The sequence below is a fragment of the Periophthalmus magnuspinnatus genome, chromosome 11 (genome assembly GCF_009829125.3).
Source record: "Periophthalmus magnuspinnatus isolate fPerMag1 chromosome 11, fPerMag1.2.pri, whole genome shotgun sequence".
NCBI classification, from domain to species: domain Eukaryota; kingdom Metazoa; phylum Chordata; class Actinopteri; order Gobiiformes; family Gobiidae; genus Periophthalmus; species Periophthalmus magnuspinnatus.
In genome coordinates, this window is record NC_047136.2 from 3016016 (window position 1) to 3030068 (window position 14053).

General features: G+C 38.7%; 1 protein-coding gene across 4 annotated transcripts in view; it reads left to right on the plus strand.

Moving 5' to 3' along the window:
- Positions 1–13545, plus strand: part of fam49al (family with sequence similarity 49 member A, like) — a 49825-nt gene extending 36280 nt beyond the window's left edge. For 2 of the 4 annotated variants that reach the window (XM_055225145.1, XM_033975311.2), the window contains 9 exons: positions 1076–1197; positions 2727–2832; positions 5238–5374; positions 5465–5542; positions 6082–6198; positions 6374–6453; positions 7843–7969; positions 10930–11000; positions 11081–13440. In XM_055225145.1, coding sequence (XP_055081120.1) covers positions 1076–1197; positions 2727–2832; positions 5238–5374; positions 5465–5542; positions 6082–6198; positions 6374–6453; positions 7843–7969; positions 10930–11000; positions 11081–11144 — 902 coding nt within the window. In that variant the 3' untranslated portion in view covers positions 11145–13440. Of the gene's footprint in view, positions 1–1075; positions 1198–2726; positions 2833–5237; positions 5375–5464; positions 5543–6081; positions 6199–6373; positions 6454–7842; positions 7970–10929; positions 11001–11080 lie in introns of all 4 variants that reach the window. The other 2 variants (XM_033975312.2, XM_033975310.2) reach the window with 1 other exon arrangement.
- Positions 13546–14053: the final 508 nt, after the last annotated feature.

Below are 14053 nucleotides of genomic sequence, written 5' to 3' on the forward strand. Positions count from 1 at the left end.
CTGGTACTTGAGTAAAAGTACAGCTACAGGAGTACAAAGTTGCAAGTAAAAGTGACAAATGAAAAAAATCTACTTAAGTAAAAGGACAAATACAGAGGTAAAAAGTTACTCGAGTAAAAGTAAAAGTATCACCTGAAAAATCGACTTAAGTAAAAGTAGAGATACAGAGGTAAAAAGTTACTCGAGTAAAAGTAACACGTGAAAAAATATACTTAAATAAAAGTACAGTCACAGAGGTAAACAGTTACTTGAGTAAAAGTAACACGTGAAAGAATATGCTAAAGTAAAAGTACAGATATAAAGGTAAAAAGTTACTCAAGTAAAAGTAAAAATATCACCTGAAAAATGTACTTAAGTAAAAGTACAGATACAGAAGTAAAAAGTAACTCGAGTAAAAGTAACACATGAAAAAATATACTTAAGTAAAAGTACAGATATAAAGGTAAATAGTTACTCAAGTAAAAGTAAAAGTATCACCTGAAAAAATTTACTTGAGTAAAAGTATTAAAGTACCTGTTTAAAAATGTACTTGAAGAGTAAAAAGTAAAAGTATTAATGTAGTGATATTAATTAAAAATGTGACATATTTTGATTACAGTAACAATACAAATCAATTTTATGTTGTTGTTTTTTTAAATTTTGAACATGGTAAAAATACTCCCTCAAATCAGATGAAAAGTACTTTTAGTTTTCAGTCCTGTTCAAAAATGTAGTGGAGTAGAAGTACAGATACTGCTCTCAAATGTACTCAAGTAAAAAGTATCCACTGTAAAACGTACTTAAGTAGATTTTTTAGATACCTGTACAGTACTTTACTACTTGTACTTCTTTACCTCCCTCCGCTGCTTCCTGGTCATGTGACTGCGGTTGTTGACACAGAAACGTGACCTTACAGCTCTGGGTTATGTGGCTCATTTGCAAATATCTTTTCTTTATTCTGTCCAGTTGACAAATATATCTTCTTTTATTAACTTCCTCAAACACCCCCCCTCTCTTCCCGTACCTCACTCTTTCGCTTCCCATTTTCTCTTCTTCCTCTTCACTTCCTCTTTTGGGTTCGTCTTTTCCGGCTCAGATGCACAGCCCACGGAGGCGGAGACAGCCGTGTACAACCAGGTCAGCGCCGTTCTGGAGGAGGCTCACGGGATTCTGGCCGAGCTGCAGTCGTATAACGGAGCCGGTCAGGAGATACGAGAAGTGAGCCACACAAACAGATCCCACAGCTGGCACCGGGACACGGGGGGGGACTGGGGACGGGCCATGTCAATGTGTTTAGAGACATGTATTTGAACGGGGGGACGCTCTGGTAAGATGCACGACGAGGGTGTCCAGACTTTTAAAATCAAAACTGAGACAAACGGGGTTGAGATTAGGGTTGGTATACTTGTTTTTTTGTATTTTAGATAAACAAATCACATTCTATTGCCTTTTTTACTGTTGGAAGGATCAAATAGGTCAAACATAAGGACACCTAGGACAGTTTTAGCACAAAATTGGGACAAACGGGGTTGAGATTAGGGTTGGTATAAAGAAAATTGCATAAAGAACATGTAAAATTGTCCATTCTTGAGTCACATGTGGTTCATTATAAACTCTGAAGAACTTCTATAGGTTCATTATTTGCCTTATGCTCATTTACAACCTCATCTTTTTGTATTTTAGCAAAACAAATCACATTCTATTGCCTTTTTTACTGTTGGAAAGATCAAATAGGTCAAACATAAGGACACCTAGGACAGTTTTAGCGCAAAATTGGGACAAACGAGGTGGAGATTAGGGTTGGTATAAAGAAAATTGCAAAAAGAACATGTAAAATTGTCCATTCTTGAGTCACATGTGGGTCTGTATAAACTCAGTCTTTGTGTTGTTTTTTTTTTATTTTATCTAAAAAAAAAAAATCACATTGTATTGCCCCCTTTACTGTTGAAAGGATCAAACTGGTCAAAAATAGGGACACCTGGGACATTTCTAGTACAAAACTGGGACAAGTCACTGGTGTTGGTTAAATCTGCCGGGACGGGGGACACGGGGCTCCAAACTGGGACTGTCCTGGGTCAACAGGGACGTGTGGTTTCTTTATACATGACCCAATATCAAAAATAAAGTAGATTATAGTAATTTTCTGATAATCCTGTTTAAAATTTGGATTTGCTCATTAACCAATATCATTGTAGTGCTGGGGTTTGAACATGTGGTTTAGTTTCTGTCCAGTTTAGTCTGGACGGAAAGAGACAGAGATGTGTCCGTACGGCAACAACAATATTGTAATATTTTTTTGTTTGGTATATATATATACACCATATACCATATATATTATTTTTTACATACATTACTTGAGCGGATTGATTAAGATCTTATTATAATGTTTGTTTGTTGTTGTTTTTTTCTTTAACAATATTTTTTATTAATTTGATTTATTTTGAATTATTATTATTATTATTAATATATTTTTTTTTTACAAATTTAACAATCTTATCATGTGAGCAGCCAATTGGCACTGATTAATATAAAGGAGTCAACAGGGGGCGATAAAGGGCTCTTTTGTGTTTTAAGGGCCCAAAACTTTACCTTCATCCTATTCATTTATATTAGAGGGGCCCCATGTGAAGCTTCTTGCTCTGGGCCCCAAAATTATCATGGACGGGCCTGTGTTTAATGATTTATTTCAAACTGTCTTAGTTTTACAGACACATCCAAAATTAACTTGAGCATCTTTTGGCTTTCAGGCGATACAGAATCCAGGTGACTTAGCTCTTCAAGAGAAGGCCTGGAACGCAGTCTGCCCCCTGGTGGCCAAACTTAAACGCTTTTATGAGTTCTCCCTGAGACTGGGTGAGTACAGACCACAGGACGATCTTTAGCACACAAAACAGCGACGGTAGCTTTTAATGTGGAGGATTATAACATATCTAGTTTAGTGAGTAGTTTTTGTATTTGATGGTGTGATTAAACGGAGTAAAGTGTAAGTGTCAGACATGTGCAGGTGTGGGCGTTTTCATTCGAGTCCTCGGGTGGATGGTCCTTACACTGTATCGTTACGTGCAGCGTCCCCCACAGCCTTGTACATCTCCGCTATTACCCACACCACGCCGTCCCTCCTCAGTCATCTCCGCAGCATCCTAAACGGTATCCTGACAACCGTTGCTAGGGAAACAGTGGTACATGAACGTCCAGAGCAGCGCGAGACGGAGACGAGATGTGATGGAGGCTCGCTCTGGTGCTTTATAATAACGTATCTGTTGCGACGTGTTCTTGAAACTGACAAATACTAAACGGAAAAGTCAAATAATGAAAGAATAATAGAATTTTACAGCAGTGCGATCGCAAAATGAAAGCTAAATGTAACCTTGAGATGCGCGGATAAAACACAAAAGAGAGATTTCAGTTGTAGTTTATTTGTTTTTTGTGAGTAAATGACATTATAATTCAGTCTTAATTAAAGATAAAAACATTCAGAGGTGTTTAAAGAGCCCACATTACGCTGTTTTCTGCTGTTTTAATGTCGTTTCCTCATCACAAACAGACCTGGCGCACATGTTTAACACCAAAAACCTGCAGATTTAAGCTCTGTAGTTCTTCTCTCAAACTGAAAACACTCCGCTCCACCTTGTGATGTCATCATGTGGCAATACAGGAAGTGCTCCACTGTGTTTTTAAACTTCACTCACCTTCATTTCTAGAATCATTTGGATCATTTCCACCGTGGAATTGTTCATCTCTGCGAAACAAAAGGTTAAAAAGTAGGCGTTAACATGAAAACTACCACTTCATGACATCACAAGGTGGACCAGAGCGTACTGAGCTTTGGAGATGTTACAGACGAATAAAAAGAATTACCGGTACTCAAACATGTGAGAATGAACAAGATTATAACACGACTAAACGCTCACAAGAGTCAGTTTTGCGTAACATAAGACCTTTAAAACAAAAAAAAAATCAACCTTTTAAGGATTATTTTGGCACATTTTTGCTGTATTTTGTCTCGTAAAGCTCATAAATGCCATTCGACTGTATCTGACCTCACCTGTTAAACCATCCCAGTGTTGTGTTAGCTGTGGCTTAGCACGCAGCAGGAGAAACTGTGGGGCTTCTACCCAAGGCCTTTAGATGAAACAGCTGAGCAAAGTATTTATAGAAGCCCTAATACAATTTTAATGCAGAGGAAGGAACGGCGCCTCGGGGGACTTCGCCTTTATGGCTCCGCTACAACACACACAGCCAAAGACACGGGCCCGGGTCAAACGGGACGGAATGTTTGGGCTTTTCTGTCTAGGAAAAACATAAATTACAAATGAGATTACTGATGTTTTTTGTACAGTAGCCCATGACAGGACAGTACGGAACCTGTAGATAGACCTGTCACAATAAAAAATATAATATAGTGATAAACGATAGCATAGAAATGAGTTTATACCACTGTCACAAAGCAGGAGAATCCCAGTAAACCATTTTTAAATATAGTGTCATTTAAAAGCCCGAAAAGCAGCAAATGAACAGCAGAATGAAGCAATATTTAGCCATAAAAGTTATATTTTCACATCTCTACAGCTCGTATTACAACAAAAACAACTGAAATCTCCGCATTACTCTAAATAAACAGCACAAACTATAAATATATTGATAAGTGGATATAGTAATTATCATAACAGGCCTAGATATGGAGGAATAAATGAGTCTGAACAGCATTAGCATTAGCATTAGCGTTGCAGTTTGCCATAAACAAAGTAATGTTCATTCTCCATTCAGTGTAGTGAAGAGCGCACTGAGCGTTACACTGGAGAAACTGAACAGACACGCTATGAGAGAATGTACCAACACGGGCAATCGTGAGAGCAGCTCAGGACCCCAGTCTGCTGTACATCTCCACCTGAAAGACATTAACCACTCCTTTGAAGAGAGTGAGGTTCAGATCTGAGCCAGAGAAAAGAAACGTTTTGAGAGGGAAGTTAAAGAAGCTATTTTTATTAGGAAAGACAGGAATGGGGGCCTAAGACATCATCTTTCCCCCATAAAGAACTCCTTCATCATGGAGTGAGACAGTAGGACCATCAGTGTCGTTAGCCCCTCCCTTCAGACCGATATAAGGCAGTGTCCAGCAGGAATCTGACCAAAACTGAAGGAGAAGCTTGGACGAGCAGCCAAACGTCTTCACTCCTACAACGATCTGTCCAATTGACAAATTTAACTTCAGCTTTTACAGTTGCAGTTTGGCTCACGTTTTGATTTTGCGTTGCCAGAGAACGCCTTGCGCAGTCTGCTGGAGGCCCTGACCAGCCCGCCCTACGCTCCCATGCAGCACCTGGAGAGAGAGCAGGCTCTAGCTAAACAGTTTGCAGAGATCCTCCATTTCACACTCAGTTTTGACGAATTAAAAGTAAGCGCAATGTTGACATCATGGACGTTTAGAGAGTTTGCATTTTAAGGAGTAATTAACGGGCCTAATTACTCCAAAATGTTTTTACAGATGACAAATCCAGCCATTCAGAATGACTTCAGCTACTACAGGAGGACTATAAGCAGAAACAGGCTGAACAACCAGCAGGTGAGGCTTTGAGCTTTAGGTGTTATATCGGTGAATTTGGACCCGAGTTGCATATTTGAAACTTCCGACTGCGAGTATCATAGCAACCAAAGAGCCAATCAGGAGCGAGGTTGTTGAAAGTCACGCCCCTTCCCGCTCGTGCCACTGGTTTAGCAGGGAGCGGGCACTTAGCAACGCTGTCAATCAAACCTGTTGCTAACGCTAACGAATGCGACTTCTGAGAAAAAAGGCTCTTGATTTGTCTTTTTTTAATGTTCATATCTTGATTTACAGACAAAATAGTGAAATAAAAACCCCAAGATGATGTAGAGCGGGTTAAAACGAACATTTTAAGACCAAAAGCTGTTAAAGCCGGAAGCTGCACCCACGAGCACTTCCTATATAGCACGTTAGCTTTGTCTATTTATATATACAGTCTATGGTTGTATATAGAGCCGATATTAAAATGAGGTGAATTATGAGCGTGTATTTTATTGTCTTGCGTAAAACCTCAGTCCAGGTGTGTCTTTTACCATGTACGTTTTGTGTTTTGATTTTAGCTCGAAGCAGAGAATGAAGTAAATAATGAGATGGCCAATCGGATGTCCTTGTTTTACGCTGAAGCCACGCCCATGCTCAAGACTTTGAGTAACGCGACAACCAAGTTTGTGTCAGAGGTTTGTTTGTTTTGTTTTTAACGTACATTTGAACTCATTCCCTTTGCTTAAACGCGTGGGAAAATCAGTGCCCGTTTGCTAAAGGCTAAAACATGAGCTCACACACTCGTTCTGACGTGCTTTGTCTCCCCCTTGTGGAAGTGTCGTGTCATGAGTTTAATCCTGTGCGTTTCAGAACAAGACCCTGCCTATAGAGGACACCACAGACTGCCTGAGCACCATGGCGTGTGTGTGCAGAGTCATGCTCGAAACTCCGTGAGTACACAATATTTATACTCGGAGAAGTACAATGGCTAACTGTTGTCCGTTCTTTTATTTATTTTTTTTTCTCATCTACCTATACACACACACACACACAAGTCCCTCAATGTCTTTTATTATTTGTATTGTCTCTAATATCAAAAATACAACATTTAAATAACACACAAGTAGTTCCGGCAACACTTAATTCACATTCTGTATCACTGCTCTGCTGCCGTTGCCATGACAACACCATAGCAACGGGTAAACAGAGCTCTGAGTAGAACGTAGGGACTAGCTTCATTAAAAAAAAACAACACTGAAATTACTTAATATTTGAGACATTTACAGACAGCGAACAGGCTTTAAACATTCACCGGTGAAACGTTTGAGTTTGTAACCGTGGCAACAGCGCATTAAACGCACGACGAGCCGCGACGTTCTTGCGACGCACGGCTCCTTGTTGTTTAATGCTAACTTATTCTGTACCCGCCGTGTTAATTAAAATGCGTCATTTTCGAAATTAATCAAAGATGACCAGATGAAAACGTTTAATTACCCACAATTCATTTCACTGTCACAGCTCTACTTCTTCATTGAATTAATTAAAACATAATTTGGAGACAAGCTAACACTGGTCCTATAATATGAGTTGTGTGGTCCTATGTCTAGTTTTTTCTTTTCTTTTTTTTACTATTATGATTAAGTCTAAGCATTTATTTTATTATTATATTATTACTGTTGCTGTTGTTCTTGTGTGTTTGTAGTGATGGTGGGACATTCGCAGCTCTTCTGAACGGTTCCCGAATCTTTTTCTTTCTAATTTTGATGCATTTTTATACTGAATAACACCAAACCAACACAAGAATCAGAACAGAAGCAGAACAGATGACACAGGAGAGAGATTTATGTGCAAAAAAACCCAAATTTGGCATCATAATAATAGTTACTTTTGAATTATTAATATTGTAAATCAGGTTTTTTATTAGGGTTATACATCATTCCAAAGGGTAAACACACTCCCGGCTGTCAGTTTGAACTATTTTAAACACATCTGAGCCTTGGTTGTTTCTCTGTGTGATTAGTTTGTAGATAAAACGAGTTCTTGTATTGTGATTTTAATGTCTTTTGAATTACTTTCCGTACAAACTGTGCTATACAAATAAACGTACGTTGCCTTCTCATATTGGCTTCTGTCATATTAATGAATAGAAAAAGGGACAATGTTTTGAATAGCTCCTTGAAATGAAAGATTTGGATCCCATAAAAGAGCCGAAAGTCCCATTTGTATCGTGCAGCACTTTGGCAACTGTCTGTTTATGAAAAATGCTACGTAGCCTAAATAAAGTGGATTATATTGGATGTAATATGTTGTAATGTGTTGTGTTGTGTTGTGTTGTGTAGGGAATACCGCTGTCGATTCACCAACACAGACACCATGCTGTTCTGTATGCGGGTGATGGTTGGCGTCATCATTCTGTACGACCACGTTCATCCTGTCGGGGCTTTTGCCAAGACCTCCAAAATCGATGTAAGTTTCACAACGAGACTCGAGAACGTTCTTTACATTTTTGTCCTATCACGTCATTATTATATTCAGTGTGTTATTGTGTAAATGTGTGTGAAGCTGTGGTTTTATAAATTATTCATCCACTTCAAAAGTTGTGTTAAAATGGCACTTCTTATTTTTCTATTATTCTTGTTTTAAGATGGCTTCTATTATTCTTGTATTATTCTTGTTTTATATTGTTATTGTATTAGATGGCTTGTATTATTATTGTTTTAAGATGGCTGCTTCTTCAGTTCTGGTCAGATTACTGCTGGACACTGCCTTATATCTGTCTGAAGGAGGCGCTAACTACACCGACAAAAACATACAGTGGGCCCAAATACTAATGAAATGTAAATGTACACTTCTGACGCTGAAGAAATTTATGAAAAATAATCTTTTAAAAAATCCTTCTCTCATTATTCTGGCTTTTAGCAAATAGACATAATTTTGTTAATCCTAATTGACCTAAAACAGGTAAAGTTTAGTCTGATTTCATGTCAGACAGAGAAAAAAAAAAAGCACATGTGTTTTTATATGGAGTGTATGTGAACTGGTTTCAACTGTATTTGTTGTTTACAGTTTTTTTTAGCTAAATCTACTGAAGTGTGAACTGTGCCTGAGTCATATTTAGTGTAATCATTCAGGCCCCTAATGGCTGCTCTCACACATATTAGCATACTGGCTAGCACTATTGTTTACCTTGTTTTGATTTAGGTCTGAGGATGAAGTTATAAATAGGACGTCTGTGTAATCCCTGAGTCGTCCTGGTCTGACTCAGGTGTGAAAAACACTCGAGGGGTGAATGAATATGTTTCGTATGTCGCAGGCACAGTGCACACTTAATGTAGCTCAATGGACCTAGCCTACACACAGAAAGTGTAAACAAAAGCTGTTTCCAGTTTCAGTGTAGTTAGCTCCTCCCTTCAGACAGAAATAAGCCCGTGTCCAGCAGTAATCCTCACTCGTATAACTTTTTGTCCAGTTGACAGATTTCACTTTTGGCTTTTACTATCCATCCTCAAATCAAAACAAGGAAAACAATAGTGCTAGCCAGTATGCTAACAGATGTGAGAGCAGCCATTAGGGGCCTGAATGATTACACTAAATATGACTCAGGCACAGCTCACACTTGTGTAGTTCAATAGACGTCACCAACAAACTGTAATACACACATTATATAAAAAGACACGTGTGCTTTTTTTTCTCTCTGTCTGACATGAAATCAGACTAAACTTTTCCTGTTTTAGGTCAATTAGGATTAACAAAATTATTTCTATTTACTAAAAGCCAGAATAATGAGAGAAGGATTTTTTTATTTTTTTTTCATAACTTTCTTCAGCGTCAGAAGTTTACATTTACATTTCATTAGTATTTGGTCCCACTGTATGTTTTTGTCGGTGTAGTTAGCGCCTCCTTCAGACAGATACAAGGCAGTGTCCAGCAGTAATCTGACCAGAACTGAAGAAGCGGCTTGGACGAGCAGCGAATAATCACTCCTACAACTTTTTGACCACTTGACAGATTTAACTTTTGGCTTTTACTATGGATCAGACCTGGACGACTGAGGATGGAGTTACAAATATGAGATAAATGACGTCTAAGTTCCACATTCCTGTTCAAATATGGATTGTCTTTCTTAACAAAAATGGCTCTTTTAACTCCGATCTCAAGCCGTTTCTTTCCTTTAGCTGCACTCGACTCTAGTTCAAACTGTTATTTATCAGGGAACTTAACCTTCGACGACACTGCACATTTCAGACATCGTTTTTGCAGCTTCATGAAAGTTTAAAATGTCTCCCATGTCTTATTCTATAGTGTAATATATATATTGAATGTATTTACTTCATTTGCTGTGAGCGAAATATACAGGTAATAGTGGAATAAGTAGGTACTAGGGCAAAAAAAAATACTCAAGGAAAAGTAAAAGTATCACATGAAAAAATCTACTTATGTAAAAGTATTAATGTTTCTGCTTAAAAATTTACTTAAAGAATAAAAAGTAAAAGTATTTCACGCAGATTTTGAGTCTTGTAAAGCTCCAAATGTGGTGATTTTGATAAAGATTTGAGCTGGATTTTGTTCAACAGAAACAATTAAATCATTTGTTTTTCCCAGCAGTTTTTATTTGTATATTTTTGACTATAATAAAAAAAAAAAAAAAAACTTTTACTTTTCAGTCCTGTTCAAAAATGTAGTGGAGTAGAAAGTACAGATACTGCTCTCAAATGTACTGAAGTAAAAGTAAAAAGTATTGGAAGATGCACTCAATTTTGTCACACTGTTACTTAACCCATACATATTTTAATAGCAATATGGATTAATTTCTTAACTTTTCTTATGAATTTCGTGTATTTATTTTTGTTTTGCTCAAAGACAAAGTTCGAACTCAAAAACTTTATTCGGGATGTTTCCACGAACATGGTAAAAATAACGTAATAAAGTACTTTTTACTTTTCAGTCCTGTTCAGAAATGCAGTGGAGTAGAAAGTACAGATACTGCTCTCAAATGTACTGAAGTAAAAGTAAAAAGTATCCACTCTAAAATGTACTTAAGTAAAGCACAGATAGCTCAAATTTATACTTAAGTACATCACGTTACTACTTTTAATTCGTTAGATTCCACCTCTGTATTGGGTGAAGAATGGGTAAAATAATTAGTATAGACTATTTATATAAATGGACATTGCTAACCTGCTAGCTGCCACGCTCCGAACAGGAAGTGATCATGGACGCACTTCCTGCTCCATCGACTCTGGCTCCAATTCACTTTCTATTGAAAAACTGTGTCCTCTCTGTCTCTGCTGCTTCAGACTCGTCATTTTGGTCTTAAATGTTCGTATTAACCCTCTACATGATCCTGGGGTTTTTATTTCACTATTGTGTCTGTAAATCAAGATCTGAACGTTAATAAGAGACGTGTTGATGTTGTTATTTTGCAGATGAAGGGCTGTATCAAAGTGCTGAAAGAGCAACCATCCAACAGTGTAGAGGGACTTCTCAACGCTCTGAGGTAAGAAAAAAACAACAAAAAAAAACAACAAAAACATGAAGAAGAACGACGCAAACATCTGAACGCGCTTCTGTCCGTAGGTATACGACGCGACATCTAAACGACGACAGCACCTCGAAACAAATCAGGGCCCTTCTGCAATGAGGAAGGAGACGGAGGAGGAGAAGAAGATGATGAAGAAGAAGAAGAAGAAGAGAGGAACGATGCACTTGGACAGAAGAGGACGCTGTTCAAGTGAAAAATCTGTTTACAAAGAAGTGAAATTATGCCCAGGCTAGAAAACTGATGGTAGAAGAAGAAGAAGAAACAAATTATATATATTGTTGGCTGTCCATCATCCTGTCTCTCATTTTGTAAAGTAAGAAACCAGAAAAGTGTCAGAAAATAAAGTATAGATATTTATTGAAAAACAAGACTCAAAATAGATAGGACTTAAGAGGAAGCTATATCGCAAAATTTAAGGTTGGGTCGTTATTCCAGCGGTAGTCGAAATATTTTTGCACACACTTTGACAACATCCGCCATCCGTTTCTCGAAAATTTGGATTGTACATGAACACGCCGCGCTCCCTCCCGCACACGCGAACTTAAAGCGGCTGATCCGGGCGACTTTACGTAACGTAGTTTGTCGCGTCGTTTCGACAGGTGAATAACGGAAGCAATGTGATGGATAAACTCCGGAGATTTGCTTCTACCTGCTCCCGTTTCTTTACCACATCGGTGCAGTTGGAAATCGCAGGGCGGGAGCTGGTTTTAAAGCGGACCTATTGTGCTTGCGACGGGTTTAGTTATGATCTACGACACCCGGGAATCGTTAGGTTAGAATTTGGACATTTTAAATCGCAATATTCATCTAAAACGACTTAATAAAATAAACAAATCCGCTGAGTTGCGCGTTAGAAAACTGCTGTGTTCAATGGGAACTGACGTCGCCGTAAACGTCATCACTAGAAAGCGGCGCGTAGCTGTTAGCGCCCCCTATGGATAGCTGCAGAACACGCTAGCTAACCAAAACAACTACGCGACGCTGCTGAATCCTACGAGTATCAGCGGTTAAGAAAATAAAAGCAAAAAAAGCATTGGGCTTATTTTAACAGACCCGTGGCGTACATAGGTGGAGGTGAAAACGGGGATTGATCGGCAAAATGGCGGCTTGAAAATAATCGATTAAAGAATATTCGAACACAAATCAATCCTAAAACAACTTCCAGAGAGTCAACGAGAAGGAAACAACTATAACACGGTGAAAAGCTCTGAAAAGTCCGTTTTGCAGAATAGGTCCGATTTAAAAACAGCGCGTCTTGCTCACATCGCTCCATTAGACCACACCCCCTGTCCACCCATGGCACACCGCACTCACCATCTCTCCAGGATCGTAGTCTGGCTTTACTTGAACGTAAACTTGTCCCATGGTGCTGAATCGATTAGACTTTCCAGTGTCTGTTTTTTTAGATTTCATAATACAGCGACCAATGTATAAAGAGTGAACCAAGAGATTATATTAAAGGTCCATGTTACGCTGTTTTTCCTCATCAAAAACAGACCTGGAGTTGCGTTTTTGTCTCATTTACACATGTTTAACACACAAACCCCGCAGATTTACGCTGAGTTCTTTTCCTCTCAAACAGAAAACGCTCTGTTCCACCTTGTGATGTCATGAGGTAATACAGGAAGTGCCGCTAAACTTCATACACCTTCCATTTCAGACCAGGAATTGCCAATCTACTACTGAACCAAAGCTAAAAAACGAGCTGTTAACTTGAAAACCACCACTTCATGACATCACAAGGTGGAACAGAGCGTCGGAGATGTGCTCAAGCGTAACTCAAACACGTACGAACGAAACAAAACGCAACTCCCGCTACGTTTTTTGACGCGGTAATGACATTACGACGCGGCGTAAAGCTCCCGAGAGTCCGTTTTTTTGTTGCGTAATATGGCACCTTTAGCCGTTCTAGTCTCACTTTAGCGCACAAATGGATGTGTTTTGAGAACCCATAGCACACTTACTTGATCACACAGTGCCAAAAGGTGAAAGGTCAAGGCTGTTAAACGACACAGCTGATGCAGAGGGGTCGACACACGACAGGAGCGGAGAGCTAACATCGAAACATGTGCAACGGTCAAACGGGAAGTGGATTATGAAAAGGTCAAAAGATCACTGGATGTCTATAGCCCCTAGTCTAAGTTATTTGATTTTATTTTGATTCTCATCTCAAGTCTGTATAAACCTATAGATGGCATGTTCTAAAAAGTCCTGACGATGTAAATAAGGTGTTTTTATCATTTTTAATTGTTCAGTGATGCTGAAATTGGATCCGTGTCGTCTCTCAGAACTTACCATGCGTTCGGCTTGGACCATCCGACTCGCCGTAGTTTCAGAAATTCTGCGCCATGATGAACGAACCAAAGGGAGGGAGGGAAAGAGGGAGGGGCCCGGGGAGGAGGAGGAGGAGGAGGAAGAGGACGAGGAGGAAGAGGAGGAGGTGCCATTTGCTTGTTCTTTTGTACATTTTGTGCAACAATAAACATCATTTATTTCATTCAGATTTTGTGTCGTGTCTGTGTCCGACCACAAGAGGCGCAACTGAGAAATGTGTAAGAAGGATAGAGTTAAAAGGCAGAGATAGAAGTACTCCGGTCTGTTACTTAAGTAGAAGTATAAAAGTATTACATGAAATCTACTTAAGTAAAAATGTTAAAGTACTTAAAGAGTAAAAGTACATGCAGATTTTGTGTTGTGTCTGTGTCTGACCACAAGAGGCGCAACTGAGAAATGTGTAAGAAGATTAAAGTTAAAAGGTAGAAGAAGTACTCAGGTTTGTTACTTAAGTAAAAGTACAGATAACAGCACAAAAAAGTATAAAAGTAAAAGTATTGCATGAAATCTACTTAAGTAAACGTTAAAAGGCAGAGATAGAAGTACTCAGGTCTGTTACTTAAGTAGAAGTATAAAAGTATTACATGAAATCTACTTAAGTAAAGTGTTAAAGTACTTAAAGAGTAAAAAGTACATGCAGATTCTGTGTCGTGTCTGTGTCCGACCACAAGAGG